This window comes from Chiloscyllium plagiosum, unplaced genomic scaffold (assembly GCF_037043375.1).
Source record: "Chiloscyllium plagiosum isolate Xiang-an unplaced genomic scaffold, Cpla_swu_hap1 HiC_scaffold_4, whole genome shotgun sequence".
Taxonomy (NCBI): domain Eukaryota; kingdom Metazoa; phylum Chordata; class Chondrichthyes; order Orectolobiformes; family Hemiscylliidae; genus Chiloscyllium; species Chiloscyllium plagiosum.
Window position 1 is genome coordinate 61,190,310 of NW_028270142.1, and position 23,070 is coordinate 61,213,379.

At 40.6% G+C, this 23,070-nt stretch overlaps 1 protein-coding gene across 1 annotated transcript in view; it reads left to right on the forward strand.

Annotated features, from left to right (window-relative positions):
- LOC122549486 (regulator of G protein signaling 22-like) overlaps positions 1-23,070 on the forward strand; it is a 100,591-nt gene that overhangs the window by 67,696 nt on the left and 9,825 nt on the right. Inside the window, exons 14-18 of the mRNA XM_087985870.1 lie at positions 2,650-2,718; positions 6,489-6,650; positions 7,420-7,599; positions 12,921-13,064; positions 15,341-15,493. Coding sequence (XP_087841996.1) covers positions 2,650-2,718; positions 6,489-6,650; positions 7,420-7,599; positions 12,921-13,064; positions 15,341-15,493 — 708 coding nt within the window. The remainder of the gene's footprint in view (positions 1-2,649; positions 2,719-6,488; positions 6,651-7,419; positions 7,600-12,920; positions 13,065-15,340; positions 15,494-23,070) is intronic.

Sequence of the window (23,070 nt, forward strand, 5' to 3'; positions counted from 1 at the left end):
TGTTGTACTCTGAGATAACCTTCTTCACTGTCCACTAGACCACCAAGTTTGGTGTCATCTGCAAACTCAGTGGACAGAGCACTGATTGTTGCAGTATGTTGTTGGTTACAGGCCTCCAGTCTGAAAAGCAACCCTGCACCACCACCCGCTGTCTCCTACCTCCAAGCCAATTTTGTATCCAAATACCTAGTTCTCCCTGTATTTCATGTAATCTAACCTTGTTAACCAGTCTCCCCTGCAGAACCTTGTCAAACGCCTGACTGATGTCCAAATCTACACGTACGTCAGTTGGACACATCATTCTGGGGCTGTTGTCACAAGTTAGTCTGGCGTTGACACATGGTCAGTCCAGGAGGTTTGGCCAATAATGGTCAGGGGTATTATCAGGAGGAGTCGATAGAATTTTGAGCAATGTGGAAAACTCAAATCTGCATTATGTTGTTATGGGGACACCTCTAAACGTAAGAGTGGAATCTGATGTAGCACAGGAGTCTACCGTGTACTGCAGGAGTTGGGTATTTTACTAGTCACCACCATTCTGGCTTCAAATGGGAAGACAGTGGACCACTACAGTATGCATGATAATGAGGTAAGACATGGACAAAGGGGAAAAATTGGGAATATTTAAATGAAAGAGAACATGGGAAGCCTGAAAGATAATGGGGATGTCACGGACAGAACACAAAGCAGAACATGAGGGATTTTATCCTGACTATCAGATAGAGCTTGTCACATACTCACACGAGTGTGAACTGGATAACATGCCATCTTTGACCAAACCTCAACTGTGCATTAGAGAAGGAAAATGGTTGTCAACACATTCACAGAAGGCAGACAGATTTTTTTTTGATCTGTATGAATGAGTGGGGACATGTTGGTGACGTGAGGCACTGCTTGGGGAAACTGCAATAATCAGGCATCTATAGATGCAGTGATGTCATCTGCCATCAAACTACATTTCACCAGCAGCTCATGCATTAACCAACCATGCCCACATTAGAAACCTTAGCCTCATGCAAGCATGATTGTTCTTTTACTTATAATAATTGAAACCTTGTGAGCTTTGCAAAGGTCATGTGATCACAGGCAAATTTAAAATTGTTGCCTGCTTTTGCCAATTCACAAACACATTCAACAGGTCTTGTTGCTGCACAGTGCCTTGAAGCTGCTATCTCTGTACACTTTTGTAAGAACATTGTCTGTTCTAGTCAATGGTCCATTTCTTGGTGTATTGATGTGGTGGTATTTGGGAGAGCTGTAGGGGAAATGAGGGTGTAGTTCTGCCAAACTTATAACCTCCTAACATTGTTTGGTGAAATAGCTTGTGCTGTAGCTGAATAAGGTGAAATAATGCAAAGGCTGTATAGAGACAATACGTTGTCCTTCTCATGTTTTCTCTGAATCACATCCTTATTTTGATATTCTCCAAATAGGATCATTGCACCCATTCTGAACGGATACAGCAAAGGCTAGAGTTATCGCTGTTGCAGTAAATGTAGGAGGCAACACTACTGATAATGCTGGTGGAGTCCTCCAACCTTTGATTCAGTTTGTGAAATGTCTCTGACAAACCTACCTTCTGTTCATCTGCCTGACTGTATTTGCATAAAGTTATTAGTGGCCAACACCATGGGATCATCTTCGGCCTGGGTTTGAGCAGGTGCCTGGTCTCTGACAATCTTCTGAATACTAATGACATGAGGAGTTTCTTCCTTGAACAGCTGCGGAGATGTGTCAGTGGTGTGTTCACCAGATTGTTTTCCTGATTCTAATATAGATAGAATACTCAATAAGGAAGAAAGTTTCTAAATTGGTGGAGAGTGCAGGAGAAAGCCTTGCTGGTGCATCCTCTGGGATTTAGTAGCCATCTCTTTGGAGATAGAGGAGGAGTTGATGTGTTATTATTATACTGTTTGCATAAGACAAGACAGACTATCAGTGTGCTGTAGAGGTATAAACTTAAATATCTTAAGAGAGAGTTAACAATGGTAGTAATGACAGAGCAGCACAGCTCAGACAAAAGAAGCTTGCTGAGTTAGCTGGAAATAGAGCTTTCATCATCATCACAAGAACAGAGTTGATCCTCTCTAGAATACTGAGGATCTTCTAGAGGGGTGAGGAGCAGAATGTCTTTCTGAACCAATGAGTTATTTCTACTTCTCAAGCAGATACCCTATTTTGCATCTGTGGGTAGTTTTGTGCAAGGTCTCAAGTAACTGAATAAAACATAATTTAATATCCTTTCAGCTCGAAGTTTAAAAATATCTTTTGTATGTTTTGTTCAACATAGAATCATGTGGCACTACAGACCATTCAGTCCACTGTGCTTAAGAGCTTTGGAATGGCTATCTAATTTATTAATTAGACAATACACCATTACCTTTGCAAGTTTTCTCTTTTTAAGCATTAGTATACATCCAATTCCCAGGGCTCTGTGGCACAGTGGTAGCATCCCTACTCTGGACCAAGAGGAAGGGGTTTAAGTCCCACCTGCTCCAACTGTGCAATAACATCTCTAAACAGGTTGGTTAGAAAATATCTAAACACAATGCCATCTTGTACATTCAAAATATATGGCACGACTAAGTGAAATATATTGAAATCTGTAATTTGATCCTGAAATTTTATTGGTTGGCATCTGTTCTCCAGATAAAATTGCAAGAGGTGGTAGAGGACCAGATGTTACACAAGAGCAGGAAGAAGCGAGATGTAATGAAGGTGAGAACCTACACCTCCAATGTTATATGTTGGCAGTTCAAACAAATCATTACTTTATCTGAATTGTCAGTGTCTGAATTTACAAATGGTGATAATCTGAGATATAGCTAATTGAAAATACAATAAGCTGAATAGTTTTGTTTCATTGTACATCCCTTTTACTTTTGGAAAACAAAGATTGATATTGGAAATGAAAAAAACGTGAACATACAAAACTGACAGACATGAAAAGATCAGCTTCTTCAACATCCTGTCTACATGTTTCATATTAATTTAAAGATGAACTCTGTTACTTCTATTAATGTGGGTCAGGATGGAAGAATTTTTAATTTATACAGTTTTTGGTAGAGGGTGCAAATCAAACATTTTTAATTTAGGTGTCGGCAGTGACTGATATCCTAGAAAAATGTGAATGCTTGCTGCCTCTAACCTGCTGACTTTGGTATATCAATCCAATATATTCAACTACATGTGAGCAACCTCATTGTGAGAGGTCGCATTTCAACTTCAATACATTAGTTGCTCAATTTGAGAAATATTGCAGTTTAATTTTGCATCCATGGATTCTCTGGGATTCCTTGAACTCACCAATTAAAACAAGAAAACATGGAAGCTATTGAGAGGGAGTTTGTAAAGTAATGACAAATAAATATACCTATTTCTGGGAAAAATATCAAGAAGAGGGAAAAATACCACTGAGTACTCCGTATTGATGGCTGTTTTCCAAACTGATTATGTGTAAAGAGTGACTATGAAGGAATGATATGATATTGCATCAGGTTGAGATGAGTGTTGCTGGTGAATAGACATCACAATGTGAGGAAGTGCACAAAGAGGGCTGGTAGCACTTGCAAGATGAGTTATAGAGTCATAGAATTAGTCTAAACCTAATACACGGGAGGAGTGAAAGGTGATATGCATATCAGCATCTAGATGAATGTACTGCACCTTTTCTGCCAAGTTGAAAGTATTGAACTACATCTTGCCTTGGACGTAGGGATGTAACACCCTACTGCTGAGCAATATGCTAGCTTCAATCTATCGTCTTGGCGATCTCAGTCGTCTGGACTCGAAACACTAACTTGCTCTCTCTTCATGGATGCTACCTGACCTGCTAGAAGGACAGGGTATCCTCAGTTTAAGCTGAATTTAACAGCAGGACCTGACTTCCTATTTTGACATTGATTTACCAGCCATAGTTAGTTAGATGGAGATTCAGGGTAGAATGGAGGGTAGCAGGGCGCACTGGAATGGGAGGGGGGGGGGTTGGTGTTGAGAGGGCAGCATGGAATGGAGTCCCCATCATATGGCCACAGCTAAATGTAAGACAGGATGGAGGGAGTGATCATGGTCCTGAGGTATTTGATGGGTGGTGCTGAGAAGGATTGGAGTTTGAGGGACATTAATGTGACCCGGTGAAATGTCAGAGAGCTCAGAGACAGAACATCATGGAGAAGCCCAGAGAGATTAGGAGACTCAAAAGACAATTATGCTCCATTGAAGGCATCAAAAAGGCATTAATTCATAAAGTGAAAATTCAATTGTTAGGGAGAATAATGGGGTTGCCTATGGGGCTACAGGGTGGGAAGCATTCCTGTTCACTTTGTCAAGATCACAAGCAGTGCTGGATAAGCACTTACCTCTTCCATGAAGTAGTCCTTGCTTCCCTTTAGCCCTCAAAGGCCTGAAAAACCACTCAGCCATCATCGGCACGGTAACTCATTGGTTAGCCTTACTGCCTCACAGCGTCAGGGTCCTGGGTTCAATTCCAGCCGTGGGCGACTGTCTGTGTGGAGTTTGCACATTCTCCCCATCTCTGCGTGGGTTTCCTCCCACATTTCAAAGATGTGCAGGTCTAAATTGACCATAGTTATTAGGTGCATTAGTCAGAGGGTTGCTTTGGACTTGTTGGGCTGAAGGGCCTGTTTCCACACTGTAGGGAATCTAATCTTAAAAAAACTCTAGGATGAAAATACATTGGAGCCATGCATATCTCACTAAAATTTCCTTAGAAGTGTTAGCCCAGACATTAAAGGCCAAATGGCTTCATTCTATGGTATTCTAATAATCAATGTAAGGAGATTGAGTTTTTTGAAGAAGTAACAAAGAGAATTGATGAGGGCAGAATGGTGGATGTGATCTATATGGGCTTCAGTAAGGCATTTGACAAGGTTCCACGTGGTGGACTAGTTAGCGAGATTAGATCACATGGAATACAGGGAGAACTAGCCTTTGGATACGGAACTAGCTCGAAGGTGGTGGAGGGTTGCTTTTCAAACTGGAAGTCTGTGACCAGTGATATGCCACAAGGATCGTTATTTATATAAATGATTTGGATTTGAAAATAGGAGGTATAGTTCGTAAATTTGCAGATTACACCAAAATTGGAGGTGTAGTGGACAGCGAAGAAGGTTATCTCAGTTTGCAACGGATTTTGATCAGATGGGCCAACGGGCTTAGGAGTGGCAGATGTAATTTAATTTAGCTAAATGTGAGGTGCTGCATTTCGGATTGGCAAGTCAGGCAGGACTTATACACTTAATGGTAAGGTCCTGGGGAGTATTGCTGAACAAAGAGACCTTGGACTATAGGTTCGTAATTCTTTGAAAGTGGAGTCGCAGATCGACAGGATAGTGAAGATGATGTTTGGTAAGCTTTCCTTTACTGGTCAGAGCTTTGAGCATAGGAATTGGGAGGTCATGTTGCAGCTGTACAGGACATTGATTAGGTCACTTTTGGAATATTGTGTGCAATTCTGGTTTCCCTCTTATAGGTAGGACGTTGTGGTAGGGTTTGAGCTATAGGGAGAGGCTGAATAGGCTGGGGCTGTTTTATCTGGAGCATCGAAGGCTGAGGGGTGACCTTATAGAGGTTTATGAAATCATAGGGTAAATAGATAAGGTCTTTTCCCTAGAGTGGGAGAGTCCAGAACTAAAGGGTGAGAGGGGAAAGATTTAAGAGGGCCCTAAGGGCAACTTTTTCACACAAAGGGTGGTGGGTGTATGGAATGAGCTGCCAGAGAAAGTGGCGGAGACTGGTATAATTACCACAATTAAAAGGCGTTCAGATGGATACATGAATAGAAAGGATTTAGAAGGATATGGGCCAAGTGCTGACAAATGGGTCTAGATTAATTTAGGATATCTGATTGGCACGGATGAGTTGGACTGAAGGATCTGTTTCCATGCTGTAGATCTCTATGGCTCTATGACTTGGATAACAAGCTGATTTCTGGCAGCAGATTGGTTGTTTCCCTATTATTCCAAAGTGGGCATGTTTGACACAGACTGCATTACAGTTTGAATTTCCTTACATGTCAACATCCCACCTGATTCAAACCCATTCAATATTGGAGGTGGAGGTAATATTCCCCACTATGTTCCACACAGTGATCTGTCATCTGAAGTTAATTGAAAATGGAATTATACATGGTAGATGCTTGATGACCGGCAGGGACACAACATCATATATATCTCTCTAACACTAATAACAAAAAGTTTAATTTTAATTCTGGAAATTTTCAAAGCTCCAATCATCATATGGAGATAATTCAGTTGCATTGGCTACAATCTCATCTTTTTAAAGCCACAATGTTGCTTCTTTCCAAATGCTATTGAATCGGTTTCCAAGAGTTCATTGAATCTTAATACGGAAACTGCACAGGTTTGAAAATACCGGCAGCAAAATGTTTACAGAATGGCTGTTCTTTTCGAATGATTTGTGAAACTGTGAATTATGTAAGTGATTATGAATATTTATATTTCCAACAGCACATGGATAACAAATGGACTGCCTCATCAAAAGAAATCATAGCATTCCGTAAAGCTTTGTTAAATCCAGTAACGGCACTTCAATTTCGGAAGTTTGTATCAACAAAAGGACAACTGATGGAGAATAATGTACTTTTTTGGCTTGAGGTTCAAAAATACAAGGTAAACAAAATACTAGAAAATGAAGAATGATTTTAAAAGAATTAAGTAACAATTCAAAACTACTTCCAAACGAGTCAGATGTCTAACCCACACAAAATTACTTGAACAAAGAATATTGCTGAAAAAACTAGTGTGCTGAGATAATTGTGTACATGGATTACATTTCACATTGTCTGTGGGTGGTTTTAAGGTGGGTGGAAAGGTATTCCTCATGGCTGGGTGAGGTATTGCCTGCAACTGGCAGGAATCCCCGCATCTTTAGTTTTGGAGTATATGTGTTTGTGTGTGTTATTATGTTGGGCTCCTGGGTCAACTCCCTTTAATCCATGTCAGTGGCCAATTGAGACTGACCACTCAACTTACCTTCCAACCTGCCCCCACACTGAGACCCCTAGCTCTAGACTTATATGGACGTCTCAGCTTGGTGCATCTGCCTGTAGCCAAGCAGTGACTGGCACTCCTGTCTGGTACTGCAGGTACTGCAGAGATCTCCCATATGTGATTTGTTGGCAACTCTCCAAGGTGGGACTTAAAGCAATTTACATTGCCCCACTGTTAAATTGCTATGGGACAGCCATCAGGCTCATGTTGAGGCTCCCCACCTTGACTTTTTTGCCAAAGAATGGGAGCATGGAGACTGCAGCCTTTTGTAAAATCTAGCCCTATTAATTTTTGTTTGCATGTGTGTGCATGTGCATGCTTTTATCATCTGCAGCTGTCTGACATAGAGAGAGTACAGACCCCTTTTCTGTGTTTATTTTTCCTCCAGGACTTATGCCATTCCCATGCAACTGTGGAAACCATTCAGAATAAGATCATGGTCATTATCAACTGTTTTATCAATTCCAATATTCCACCAGCTGTGCAAATTGATATTCCTGAAGAACAGGCAAACAGAATTATTAGTCAAAAGGATCAGCAGGGTCCATATATCTTCAGAGAAGCACAGGTACAAAAAGGAATGTGAAGGAGCCCAGAAAAAAGGCTAAACAGCATTTTGGATCATTCATAAACTGTAATGCAGGGTAGTCCATTTAGTCTTTAGTTGTGTAGCTTTTGTTCACACCTAGCTCACTGATGCCAAAACTTCTACATGTCATAGTATATTGATACTATTTGGTTCCCAATGGGAAACCATTTTATTTGTGCAATGTAGGTAAGTCAAAAGGAAAAAGACATTTTTTACAACATTACAAAGTGCTTACAGTACAAAAATAAGCTTTTGAGCTTTATAAGCTCATGCGAATGCTTTTACCCCACATGAACCCATCCTCAACTTCATCCCACACCATCAACATATTCTCATAGAATCCCCATTGTGTGGAAACAGGCTATTTGGTCCAACAAGTCCACACCGACTGTCTGAAGAGCATACCACACACGGCATGGTGGCACAATGGTTAGCACTGCTGCCTCACAACACCAGAGACCCAGGTTCAATTCCTGCCTCAGGTGACTCTCTGTGTGGAGTTTGCACATTCTCCCCGTGTCTGTGTGGGTTTACTCTGGATGCTCCGGTTTCCTCCCACAATCCAAAAATGTGCAGGTTAGGTGGATTGGCCACGCTAAATTGCCCATAGTGGTAGGAGAAGGGGTAAATGTAGGGGAATGGGTTGCGTTTCGGCAGTGTAGACTTGTTGGGCTGAAGGGCCTGTTTCCACATTGTAAGTAATCTAATCCTTCCTCCTCCCCTATCCATGCATTGCCCATGGCTAATGTACCTAACCTATACATCCCTGGACACTATGGACAATTTAGGATGGCCAATCCACCTAACTTGCTCATCTTTGGATTGTGGGAGGAAACTGGAGAACCTGGTGGAAACCCACACAGACACGGGGAGAATGTGCAAACTCCATGTAGACAGTCGCCCAAGGATGGAATTGAATCCAGGTCCCTGGCACTGTGTGAGGCAGCAATGCTAACCATTGAGCCACCGTGCCTCCTATTTTCATTCTTCCTCATTTGAATATTTATCCAACTACCCCTTACATACATCAACGTCAACTCTTCAATAATTTCATGTAGTAAGGAGATCCTCATTATAACCACTCTCTGTGTTAAGACCATAAGATTTAGATTAGATTACATTACAGCGTGGAAACAGGCCCTTCGGCCCAACAAGTCCACACCGACCCGCCGAAGCGCAACCCACCCATACCCCTACATTTACCCCTTACCTAACACTACGGGCAATTTAGCATGGCCAATTCACCTGACCTGCACATCTTTGGACTGTGGGAGGAAACCGGAGCACCCGGAGGAAACCCACGCAGACACGGGGAGAACGTGCAAACTCCACACAGTCAGTCGCCTGAGACGGGAATTGAACCCGGGTCTCAGGCGCTGTGAGGCAGCAGTGCTAATCACTGTGCCACCGTGCCACCTACCAACGTCAACCCCCGGATCCTTCTTTAGAAGCACAATTGGGCCACTCAGCCTATTGAGTCTGCTCAGCAATTCAATCTTAGCTGATATATTTCTCAATCCTATTATCTTGCCTCCTCCCAGTAGCCCTTGACCCCCTCACTAATCAAGAATCTATCTATCTCTGTCTTAAATACACTCAGTTACTTCGCCTCCACAAACCTATGCAGCACTGAGTACCATAAATTCACCACCCGCTGGCTGAAGAAGTTCACCTAATCTCAGTTCTAAATGGAGGTCCCTTCACTCTGAATTTGTTCCCTTGGATCTTAGTCCCTCTTACTGGTGGAAACATCTTCTCCACATCTGCTCTATCCAGTGCTGTCAGGTTCCTGGTTCAATGACATCCCTCCTCATCCATCTAAACTCCATCAAGTACTGATCCAGAGTCTGCTCCTCATATGACAAAATGTCAACCCCTGGATCCTTCTTGTAAATCTCCTCTGGGCCCCCTCCAATGCCAGCACACTCTTCCTTAGATACAGGGTCCAAGACTGCTCACAATATTCCAAATACATTCTGTCAGAGCCTTACATAACCTCAGCAATACATGTCTGCTCTTGTATTCTATCCATTTTGAAATGAATGCTAACATTGCAGTTGCTTTCCTAACTGTCAACTGAAACTGCATGTTAACCTGAAGAGAATCCTAAACTAGGACTCCCAACTCCCCTTGTGCTTCACACTTCCAAAGCATTGATTTAGAAAATGGTCTATACATCTATTCGTCCTACAAAAGCACATAATCTCACACTATACCACATTGTATTCCAACTGCAATTTTGTTGCCCTCTCTCCTAGCCTGTCCAAGTCTTCTACAGTCTCTCTCTCTCTCCTTCCTCGACGCTATGTATTCTTCTAACCTTCTTTATATCATTTGCAAACTGAGCAACAATGCCCTCAGTTTCTTCATCCAGATCATTAAAGTATACTGTGAATAATTGTGATTCCAACACTGACCCCTGCAGAACTAGTCAGCAGTTCCCATCCTGAAAAAGAACCCTTACCCCATGCTTTGCCTTCTGCCAGTCAGCCAATCCTCTATCCTTGCCAGTACCTTGACCCTAACACTGTGGGTTCTTATCTTATTTCACAGCCTTCTGTGCAGCATCTTGTCAAAGGCCTTCTGGAAAGCCAAATCCATCACTTCCACTGGCTGTCCTTTGTCTAACTTGTTAAATACCTCCTCAAAGAATTCTAACAGATTTGTCAGGCATGACCTCCCCTTGATGAAACCCTAATGACTCAGCATTATTCTCACTTCCAAGTCCTCTGCAGTCACATCCTTAATAATGGACTCTAATATCTTACCAATGACCAAGTTCAGGCTAATTGGCATATAATTTCCCAACTTCTGTCTCCCTCCTTTCTTAAACAGGTGTGCTGTATTAGCATTTTCAGACCTCTGGTACCCTCCCCGATTCCAGTGATTTCTGGAAGATCACCACCAATGCCTCGACAATCTCCTAAGCCATTTCCTTTTGAACTCTGGTCCAGTGATTTATTCATCTTAAGACCTTTCCGGTTCCCCAGCATATTCTCCTTAGCAATGGCCAGTACATTCCCCTCCACCCCTGACTCTTTTGAAGTTCTGGTATATTACTGGTATTTTCCACTGTGAACACTGATGTAAAGTGCGTATTCAGTTCCATCACCATTTCTTTGTTCCTCCTTACTATTTCTACAGTATCATTTTCTAACAGCTCAATGTCCACTCTTGCCTTTCTCCTTCTGTTTAGATAGCTGAGAAACAATCTTGCAATCTACTTTTTATATTACTAGCAACTTACCCTCTTATTTCTTCTCTCTTTCCCCATCTCCCATTGCTCTTTTAGTTTATCCTTTGACTTCCCACTAATCGTTACCACATTATATGCTTTTATTTTCATTTATTCTGTCCCTGACTTCCTGTGTCAGCCATGATTGCCTTTCCTTCTCCACAGCATATTTCTTCTTCCTGCTGTGCTTCCTGAATTACCCTCAGAAACCCCTGCCATTGCTGCTCCACAGTTTTCCCTGCCAGGCTACCCTTCCAGGAGAAAGTGAGGACTGCAGATGCTGGAGATCAGAGCTGAAAAATGTGTTGCTGGAAAAGCGCAGCAGGTCAGGTAGCACAACTCTGGCCACTTCCTCCCTTGTGTCTTTGTAGCTACCTTTACTCAATTGTAATACCATTACATTTGATTCCAGCTTCTCCCTTTAATTCTGCAGTGTGAATTCTATCATATTACGGTCAGTGTCCCCAGGGGTTCCTTCACCTTAAGCTTCCTAATCAAATCTGCCTCATTACACATCACCAAATCCAGAATTGCCTGTTTCGTAGTGGAATGTACACAAGCTCCAAAAAATCTTGCAGACAGTCTTTTTCCATGAATTCCTTTTCTTAAGATCAACTACCAACCTTCTTTTCCCATGCCACCTGTATATTGAAGACCTCATGATTACTGGCTTTTCTTTTCTACATCCTAATTACTGCTAAGAGGCTGTACACAACTTCCATCGTTGTTTTTTACCTTTGCAGATCCTCACATCTACCCATAAAGAAGTTTTTCTCTTGTTTGTCTTATAGCGTTTACTAATATTTATAGAACTCAGTTTGGTCTTTTTGCTTAAATGGTCATGCCCTTTTCATGTATAACCTATGACCCTTTTTAAACACAACACTGTTCAGAATGTTCTTTTCTAGGGAAAGAGCCCAACCTGTTCAATCTGTGTAGATGGTTTTAATCTCTTAGCTCTGGCATCATCCTATTGAATCATTTTTGCACCATTTCCAATACCTTTATATTATTCTTGTAAAATGAAAATCTGAAACATTCGTAATGCTCCAAGTACGATCTAATCAAGGTTTTATGCCAATTTAACATACTTTCTCTGCTTTCTAATTATTTTCCACTAGAAATGTGCTCCAGTACATTGTTTGCTTTTTTGTGTCTTTATCAACATTTGTTGGTTTTTTACTGACTTGTGTGACTGTATCTGGAAATACCTTTGCTCCTCGACATCACTTAGACACTAGCTTTTCAAGGAGTATATTGTTTCCTTATTCTTACTACCAAAATGTACTACTTCACATTTACTTATATTAAAGAGCAGTTGCCAATGACATAAATATTCTGTAATTTATTAATATCACCCTAAAGTTGCTGACGTATTCCTCTGCATTAACTATACCAACCTTTTGATATCTCTTGCAAATTTTGAAATCATATTTCTGATATAGAGTCCAATTTGTGCATTGTGAGTAACTTTGGCTTCAGTACTTTCCACTTTCGCCCCTGACTCCCCATTTTGGGAAGGAGTTTACGCTGCAGATCTTTTGATAAATCCAAGTTTACTACTACCAATGTCTATCTTTTTTAAATCACTTATTCATAAAATTCTAAAAGGCTGACATAATGCTCATTGAGAAGTCTAGCTGCACATATTCTCAATTCATTTGGGCGGCACGGTGGCACAGTGGTTAGCACTGCTGCCTCACAGCGCCGGAGACCCGGGTTCAATTCCCGCCTCAGGCGACTGACTGTGTGGAGTTTGCACATTCTCCCCGTGTCTGCGTGGGTTTCCTCCGGGTGCTCCGGTTTCCTCCCACAATCCAAAGATGTGCAGGTCAGGTGAATTGGCCATGCTAAATTGCCCGTAGTGTTAGGTAAGGGGTAAATGTAGGGGTATGGGTGGGTTGCGCTTCGGCGGGTCGGTGTGGACTTGTTGGGCCAAAGGGCCTGTTTCCACACTGTAATCTAATCTAATCATTGATTTGATCATTTAAACTTTTGAAATCTATAAATGTGTCAGTTTCTTAGAAATAGTTAATCATAATATTAATTACATTTCACTTCACAGATGGCAGTTTTTGATATCCTCTTCAAACTATGGCCTCAATTTTCTGGTTTCCGACGCAGTATTGCTGTTGAAAGCATAGAGAACAAAAGGGGACAAGAAATAATGCAAAGTAAAAATACAGAAAAGAGCTTAATTCAGCTGAAGGTAAATCTAATCTCAAAAAAGAAGAGTTGTTTTTAGATGGATGGGATGTTAACATTTTAAAAATCTGGAACATAATATGGTTTTCAATGGAGTTGGCATAGCGAAGTGGGCAAAACCAGTTTCCGGAAGATAGACTGACAATTTTACTGTTGTAAAGAGCCCGAAAGCCTTATACAGTAATTAACTTCAACTATGTTTAAGAAATCTGGCAGTTAAAGGGACCCCTTTGTGGGAAAGTAAGCATTTTTCGCAGTGCTTCTTGTGAACTAAGAGGGCCTGAGTGCTTCACCGTACTTATCTTCCTCCCTTTGCACTATCAGACTTCCTCTACCGATCTAAAGAAAGCTCTGTGATCAGAACTTCTGGTGTCATAAACTAAGGCCCTTCTTCACCCCAATGAAGATTGCTTACCTCTTTCCACCTATCACATTTCCGACGCCCCTCCCCCAAGTCCCTCCTCCCTATCTTTTATCTTAGCCTGCTGGACCAATTTTCCTCATTCCTGAAGAAGGGCTAATGCCTGAAACGTCGATTCTCCTGTTCCCTAGATGCTGCCTGACCTGCTGCGCTTTTCCAGCAACACATTTCCATCTCTGATCTCCAGCATCTGCAGACCTCACTTTCTCCTCCATGTATTGCACCCCAGATTACTATGTCCAGGAGTTACCAATCACTGCACATCACAGCACTGAATTCACTCCCCAGATAGTGATTACCATCACCTCATCAGGATTCTGACCATGCACACCAACCCCCCGCCCCATCTCCCCTCAGACTCTCCTCCCCCACTTCCCCATCTGCTTTCGCTACCCTAAGTTGCAGTATCCCTACTTGTTCCTGTCCCAGATCCTGATACAAGACCAAGTTTCTGAATCAAACTGACTTCTGGACAGAGGAAAAGAACACATGCCTCTGTAGTTCTAACTTTAAATCATAAAGTGGAAACTTTGATTTCAGTACACTATTTAGACACATGAACATTTAAAACATATGACTTTGATGTGTTCACAAAGGAATTGGGTAACATCACCAGCACATTATGATGTAGCATTGACATATAGCACTGCCTGCAGGTTTTAGCATCCTTACTCATATGTTCAGCTCAAAATTATGTGGTCCAGTTAGGGACGAGGGAAAGGTCAGGAATCTTCTCAAGGAGATCAGGAAAAGCTTAGAAGTGTTTCCTTCGCCACCATCCACATATGCCAGGTACAAAATATAGCAACTGGGACACAGGTTTCCTTCTTATCCCTTAAAGTGGAGAATTTATAGAAGGAGAAAAGAAGCATTAAACAGAATTTTTGTGCTCTCAATTGGACCATCAAAATAAATTTCAGTTTTCGTAAATCAATTAAATCTTGGTGCAAGTATATGCGATTGCAATGTGTGCAACTCAGTGGCAAAATAACTGAAGGATGACATGTTGACATTTAGTTGACAATTCTATCCTTATTATTATTTTTCCCCTAACACTTGATGTTGAGACAATGGATAAATAGTGATCGTAGAAAATAAACTCAGAGTAATACTTTCAAATATGCAGCAGTACAAATGGGCACAGTGTCGGGGTTGTATATATTTTCTTTGAACAGAGTGACGAGCAGCCAAAACTGCTTGCAAAGAAGTGTAAATGCAATTAGCATGCTGAGAAAGAAATGGATAAGGAAAACATAGATTTATTTTGTTTCTCCAGTTACATCCTGTTCCACTGTTATTGATTAACTATTCAACATCCAACCCTGAATAAGTGGAGATTTCCTCTATCTGAATATAGGGAAGACTGAACCACAGCCCTTGTTACCTGATGTAAACTTTATTCTCAAGCCTTCAATTCCGTCTTGTCAGGTACCTGTGTACAGCTAAACCAGAATACTGCCTCTGTGGTTTGCTACATGATAGCAAGAAGAGCTTTCCAACATGGATCAACCCATCACAACTGCCTACTTCCACTCCCATAACATGATCTAACAGTCCCATCTCAGCAATCTGTTGCTAAAATTAGCTGAAGAAATGTGGGGTAGAAAGCCTGGAAATAACTAGTAGGCCCAATTTCCACATGATGTATGAACAGAAGAAATGTGGAATAATGAGAAAGTAACAATATATAAATAATGGCTATGAGGGAATAATTAGGTTCTACAGTGAAAGCTCTCAGTTTATTATATGTAATTTTTCAGTATATTCGTGAGCTGCTAACCTTTATCTATTTATTTTCTCCACTCCTGTCCAGAATAGAGTAACTCACTGAAGATAACTGATTGATTTTATTTTTGCAGAGTGTTCAGGATCAAAAATCTGGTACACTTCAGCCAGCTTCTCTTGATCCTGAGAGCAGGTCCAGTGGAAGTCAATTGTCCTTAAAGGGTGAAAGTGATAAACCAACACAGGATCAACAGGAAATGAAGCCAGGAAGTGCTGAAACCGATCAGGTCAGACAGCACATATTGAGAGGGAAATAATGTGTTAAATAACAGCACTATTTTAAAGTATATACAAAAACAGAGAGATCTAGATGTATATGTGCCTGTCATTAAAGGTAAAGAGAGCCCTTATAAAACAAACAGTATTCTAAGCTATGCTGATAGGGGTATGGCGTACAAGAAAGTGGAAGTTAAGATCAATTTATATAGGTCACTGATTAAACCTCAGCTAAAGCATAGTTGTATACAGTTCTTAGTGGCACATTATAGGAAGGATATCCGTGTATGGAAAGAGTGCAGGAGATGTATAGGAGAAAGGTTTCATGACACACTTCAGTTATAAGGACAGATTGGAGACTGTTTTCCTTGGAGTGGAGAAGGTTAAGAGGAGATTTGATAGAACTTTTCAGTCATAAGAGGATTGGACAGACTAGATAATAAACAAATTGTTCCTGCTCGTAAAGGTATGAGGAACCAGAGGGCACAGTTTTAAAGCATTTTGTAAATAGAACAAATGTGAGGTGAGAACCTTTTCACATAGCAAGTATCTAGGGTCTGGAATACACTGCCTGGAAGTGTGGTGCAGGCAGGTTCAGTTGAGAACATCTGGTTCTGGCACCATTACTGTGGGTGAACTCTAGTCGCTGCAACTCAGTTTAATTATGCTGTCTTTGAGCATGCGTTCAAATTCTTTCTGAACCTGTACCAACCTTAGAGGGTTAAGTCTATAAGGATGTTGCTTAATTGGAACAGCATTTCCTGGATCTACATCATGCATAACTAAATTAGTATTTCCAAGCTTATTCCCACATATGTCATGTGATGGTAATAACTCTTCCAAGTCATTTCAATTTTCCTCTGGAAGGTAACTCAATAATTTATCCTAATTTTTGAGAACTCCCTCATTGTCCAGTTTAGTTTGAAGAATGTCCAATGCAGAATTCTCAGAACTTGGTTCTTTATTCTGTGTTGTAACCAGTAACACATTCTCCCTTTGCTTTTCTTCCCTATCAAAATACCTTTTGAGATTTCTTTCAACCTGGAGTTCTTACCAAATAATTCATCTCACTCAATCTTTTTTCAATTTGATAAGGTCCACTAAACCTTGATTTTAAAGGTTCATCTATCACTGGAAGTAACACTAACACATTATCTCCATTAGCAAAATTGCAAACTCTTTATTTCTGGTCTGTTTCCTGTTTCATCATATGCTATGCTATTTTTAAATGTGATCTAGCTAACTCCCATTTTCTATTTAACCATTCCTTAAAATATGTGGTCTCTGAACTCTGATTCACCAATTTCTCCTTAATTAATTTTAGTGGTCTTCTCATCTCATGCCCCAAAACTAATTCAGATGGACTGAATTTGGTTAATTCATTTGATGTATCCCTAACATTAAAAAGTACAAATGGAATTCCTTTATTGCAATCATCTGGATAATGTTGACTATAAGCCCTCAACATGGTCTAATGGGCACTGTAATTCTGGATGGTACACAATGGATTTGAATTGTTTTATTCCTAAGCTATCCATACCTTTCTTAAAAAATTTTGATGTAAAATTTTACCCCTGATCTGGTTGTATCTCTGTGGATAATCCGTATCTCATAAAAAATTTGAGTAAATTAGATTAGATTAGATTACATTACATTACAATGTGGAAACAGGCCCGTCGGCCCAACAAGTCCACACCGACCCGCCGAAGCGCAACCCACCCATACCCCTATATTTACCCCTTACCTAACACTATGGGCAATTTAGCATGGCCAATTCACTTGACCCTGCACATCTTTGGACTGTGGGAGGAAACCGGAGCACCTGGAGGAAACCCACGCAGACACGGGGAGAACGTGCAAACTCCACACAGTCAGTCGCCTGAGTCGGGAATTGAACCCGGGTCTCTGGCGCTGTGAGGCAACAGTGCTAACCACTGTGCCACCGTGCCGCCCACTAATCTTCAACAATCCTTTTAGCTAAGATATTGCGTAATGGAATCGCCTCTGGAAATCTAATGGACAAATCCATTATTATCAACAAATACTGATTCCCACTTTTTGTTTTAGGTAGGAATCCTATGCAATCAATTAAGACCCTTGTAAAAGGTTCCTCAAATGCAGGAATGAGTATTAAAGGTGCTGGTTTATCACTGCCTGAGGTTTTCTAATGACCTGACAAAATTTAGCTACATCCTTATGCAGTCCAGGCCAGTAAAAATGTTTTTGTATTTTGGCTTGAGTTTTTCTTACCCTTAAATGTCCTCCTACTGGAGTGCACTGCTTGAAATGGCATTTGAACAGTAATTTTCAAAAGGGAATTGGAGAAATAGAATAGCTTGCAGGATTATGAGCAGGTGGACTGATTGGGAAGCACTTTTACAGGGCACAGTGGGCTGACTGACCTCATTCTGTGCTGCATGATTCCATGAGACCAGCCTTGTATCAGAGGAGTTTACTGTCTTATGTGAAGGAGGCAATGTGGATTACTGTTCCAGGAATGCTGGGATGTGGTGATGTTGTGGTAATCTTGTCTAGAAATCCAGAGCCCCCCATGCCTTTTTTCTTTGGAGACATGAGTTTGGATCCCACCAGGGCAGACACTGAAAATTTGAATTCAATGAAATTCTAGAATTGAAAGCTGGCCTAATGACAACATGGTCACTTTGTCAACCGTTGTACAAACCCAATAATGTGCCATCTTCATCTGGTCTAGCCTACACATGAATTATGGATGCCTTTTCCCTAGAGCAGTTGATTTCAAAGCTAGGAGGCAAATTTTCATGGTGACAGGGGAAAGATTTTAACAAGACATGGGGCCATTTTTTTACATAGAGAGTGGTTCATGTGTGGAATGAACTTCCAGAGGAAGTGCTGGACGTGAGTACAGTTACAATGTTTAAACATTTAGATAAGTGCATGAATAAGAAATGTTTGGAGGGATATGGGCCAAGCACAGGTAGGTGGGACTAGTTTAGTTTGAGATTATGGTCAGCATGGACTGGCTGGACCGAAGCGTCTGTTTCCATGCTGTATGATTCTATGACTCTACGGTAATCCATGTGCTACCTGCAACATTTCCTTTATGTAACTCACTGGTAATACAATGTGATGGTCTCTATTTCCTCATCAAGACATCATTTTTAAGATAGTAACATTCTGAAATACACTCAGATTCTTCTTCTATGTATGCTTTTTGATACAGAATTGCTTCAGTTTTCATCTTTCGGTTGTAACTCAGTTAATTTCTGAAATCTCCACTTTGTCCTCCACCCGTTCTTGTTTTTTCTCAACCATTTAATCAAACAAATGATTGTTTTCTCTTGTTTCAACCTTGTTATCACACAGTCAGGAAATATCCCAGGATATACTTCCTGAATTAGCTCAGTTCCTGATTTTCTATTGGCCTTTCAACCACAGTGGGCAGCTGTGATCCAGCTATATCATTACCAAGGGCTAAATGTATTCCTGGAACTGAGTTCCTCCAGTATTTCCACCATCACTTCTCCACTTTTCACCAGACACTCCAACCTCACTTTATATAATTGAGAAGTTCTTGTCTTTCCATGAATTCCACATATTAGCACTTTTTCTGGCAATGGTCTTTCTGAATTACATATCTCCTCATCTCTGGTACAATTGCAACATTTAAAAAGCATTTGGATGGGTATTTAAATAGGAAGGGTTTGGAGGGATATGGGCCGGGTGCTGGCAGGTGGGACGAGGTTGGGTTGGGATGTCTGGTCGTTTTGAACGGGTTGGACCGAAGGGTCTGTTTCCATGCTGTACATCTCTATGACTCTATGACTCTAAATATCGACATGCTCCCATATCTCTTAAAATTGTAATTTCTTTACCTGCTGCTCCTGGCCTATGCAAGTAAACCTTAATTCACTGGTTTATCCTGTTTTCTTACATCCATCTTCCTAGTGCTTTTCTAAACTACCAACACTGCAATATCATGTGGTCTACTTTATTGCAGTGAAACCACCTGAGCCTTTTTACTCCTTTTTATCCTGTAGTAAACTATCTTTATTATCTTCAATAAAGGATACCTACCGTTCCCTTACCACCTGAGGATTTCCTTTTTCCCCAATTTCTATCCCTCACAGATTGAAATTGATGTTAGAAGCCAACTTTGGATTTATGAACCAACTCATAATCATCAGCCATTTCAGCTAGTAATCTTGTTGTTTTAACTCTCAGCTCTTCCACATGCATTCTCACTATTTCAGGAAGTGAATTTTTGAACTCCTCCAAAATAATTGTTTCTCTAAGAGCGTCATGTATTTAATCTATTTTAATGCCCTTATCCACCTATCAAAATTACTTTGTTTGATCCTTTCAAACTCAATGGACGTTTAACCAGGTACCCTTTTTAGGTTCCTGAAACACTGACTGTAGGCTTCTAGCACTAGCCTCAAATGCACTTAAGATGATATTTTCCCCCTCCTCATATTCTCCAGATATTTCCTCTACCTCTACCTACCAATTTTGTTTGGATCAACAAAAGCCATGTAGTCACTGGCCACATTTGTTTAGTCACTTCCTCAAATGAAATAAAAAGATTTCTACATCCTTCTCCTCAAATTTAGGCAATACTTTGGCATATTTAAACAGATACCCACCAGGCCTTTGGCTATGATGCATTTACTCATCATCATGATCCTCCTCACTAAGCCTACCTTCTGCCTTCACCTCCACCCTTTTAAGTCAACTTTCCTCTCCAATTGCCAACTTCTGGAGTTTAAATGTTTCTCTTTCTGTTTTTCTTCTCTTTTTCTCTTTTTTCTGCAAAGTCCATCCTTTCGTTTTTGTTTTGTTCTGCCAGGGCTATTCTTTCCTTTTCTCTTTCCTCTACTTTTAATCATAATTCAAACTGTTTCAGTTCCTTTTCATGTTAAAGTTGTTTCATCTGCAATTGAATTGCAGCTATTTCCAAAGATCCTGATGACATTTCTCGTCAAATTTAAATGCTGAGCCATTGCTGTATTTACCTTTCCTTTTCTCAAAGTCAAAGGCAACCCAACTCCAGCTTGTCTGCCAATTCCAACAGCTTTGCCTTGCTCACTCTTTGTAAGACTCCCAAAGTCACTTCTTCCACCCCAGAAAACTCTTAGTGACTGATAGAGCTATTAGTACACAAAGCACTCCCTGTTTAAACCAACCAAATTCAACAAAACAAAACACAATAACACCTACCACTCACCACCTTTGAGTCCAATAATCCTAAATCCAAATTGGAATTATAGAATTATATCTTGACAAAAGCTCCCAATTTTTTATGGACCCAACCAGACCCCTCAAAATATTTTAAGAAGTAGCGTAGGCCCTAACTGTTTCTTATTTTAAAGGTCAATGTGAAATACGTGTTCCAGATGTCATGCAACAGATCAAACTACTTAACATTAAACAAAATACAATTTATTTAAACACTATAGTTAAAATACAAACAAAAGAAAGAGGAACTTAGAATAATTTAACAATTGGAAAACATAACCAAATAATAGATACAGTACCTGTTACTAATTAACTGTTCCAATATAAACATCCCACAAGGGAGCAAGGTAAATTCAGGTACAGATCTTAGAATTCTCCAGGAGAAAACAACATCAAGAGTGATTTTAGAGAACATAGCAGCTAGGGAATCATTTTACTAAAACTCCACCTCTTTTTGGACTTAAACAGCTTCTGATTGCTAGAGTTAAAAAACTAGAAACCTGGAACTGTGAGAACTGGCCACTCCCCTTCCATTGTTACAGCTATTTTAAAAAAAACCTAAAGGACTCTTCTGACTATGACTTTGGTTGTCTCCCATAGCCACTTCATCACCTCAGCATTTAAAACCTCTCTTCAGAAAAACCCAAGACAAAATAACCTTTTTAAAGTGACAGCATCATCACACCTGCCAAATTGAGCCACAGTCCAACTGCTGGAAGGGAAAACCAGTGGTAAGGTGCCACAGCCAAGGACATTTAGGAAGGGAAAGGCGAGGTTTCAAGGATTTGGTGTAGCTGCGAAATACAGTGTAGTCAGAACAGTATACAGTCGGAAGTACAGAGGACAAGCCGAAATGTACCTGTTCCTCCTGACCCACAAAGGTTGCTGTTCAAGGGCTTTACCTTTCTGTGCTTATAGTTCCATTTCTCTTTTGGGTTTCCCAAATCTTGTAAGCTAGGCCAGTAACAGGTAAATTTAAATCAGGCTCCGGATTGCCCTCTGAGATCTGAAATGAATGTGTTAATGAGGTGCATCCTCACCTCATGATGGAGCTCTTGCACAACAAAATGGTGACAAAATGCAATATGCTGCGAGTTGGAGATTCATACTGAGTTTTTCGACTTTTAATGCTTATCCAATGCCCCCTCCCACCAATGCCTGTCATGGAGGGGATAATACCAAGGCCAACTTTTCAAGTAGATGACCTTTCATTGTGAAGTGAAAGAATTTCAAGATTAACCAACCTTTTTTAAAAAGAATGATCTGGGAGAAACAAATGTAGCGACAATGAAACAAAAGAGCAGTGAGAAAGGCCTGCAATAGAGTGGCCAGTTGAAATGACTGAATAACAAAGGGGAATAAGACTACAAAGCATGAAGGATGGAAATGAGACAAGTATAGTAATAATGATGGGTCCAAAGGGGCTATGTTTAAACATTTAGATCAGGACTATTCTTAGTACTTCCAACCTGTATAAAATGGGAGCAGAGATTGTGACCTGAAATTGTTGAACTTGACATTGAAACTAGAAGAATGTAAGGTATTTGATCAAGAGCTCAGGACATGCTGAAGCTTCGGTTTGGTTTCACTGGAGCAATATAGGAAGCTAAGGACATAAGAGTGAGAACAGAGCAGAGAATTAAAACAGCATTCCACTGGAAGCTTGGGATTGAGCATGCAAGTGTACAGGAATACTCAACTTCTATACTGGCTGAAGCCATTATGAAAGTTGTCTTCTCACCCTTGCCTCTTATCTGAGGCATGGTGACCCTCAGGTTGAACTCTAATGAGAGAGCAGCCAGTCATCCTCCACGTCTGTGATGACTTTCAATTTCACTACAATGAAGTGATCCCCCCATCTGCAGTTAGTCTCCCTGACATAGAGAAAACTGTACTGGAAACAGAAATAAAGTATGTTAAATTGAAAGCAGTAGAAGTTGTTATTTCATTTGGAAGAAGTATTTGGCACCCATGATAGAGGGAAGGGACAAAGGTGAAACTGCAGGATCAATGTATATGTGGTTATGATCCTGTTCTTTGGTGCTTCAGTTAAGACATTAATTTGATAGAGATCAGTTGCTTGAGCATGAATAGGAAAAGACATTCCTTAATATATAGTTGGTCTTGAACCTCAACCAAATGGATGCCTGGTATTCTGTGTGCAGCCATGGCAGCTTTAGTTATTTTATGGTGGTCTATTACACCAACATGATTTGAAGATGCAGGGAGGTTGGACAGGTGCAGCTGAATGAGGTTAGGAATACAACATTTGTCAAATGCATGAGATGGCTATACAGAATTGTAAAAATTACGATGAAGGTCCTGCTGATGCTCAAAGACATCCTTCTAGTCTTCTTCCAAAATGTCAGAT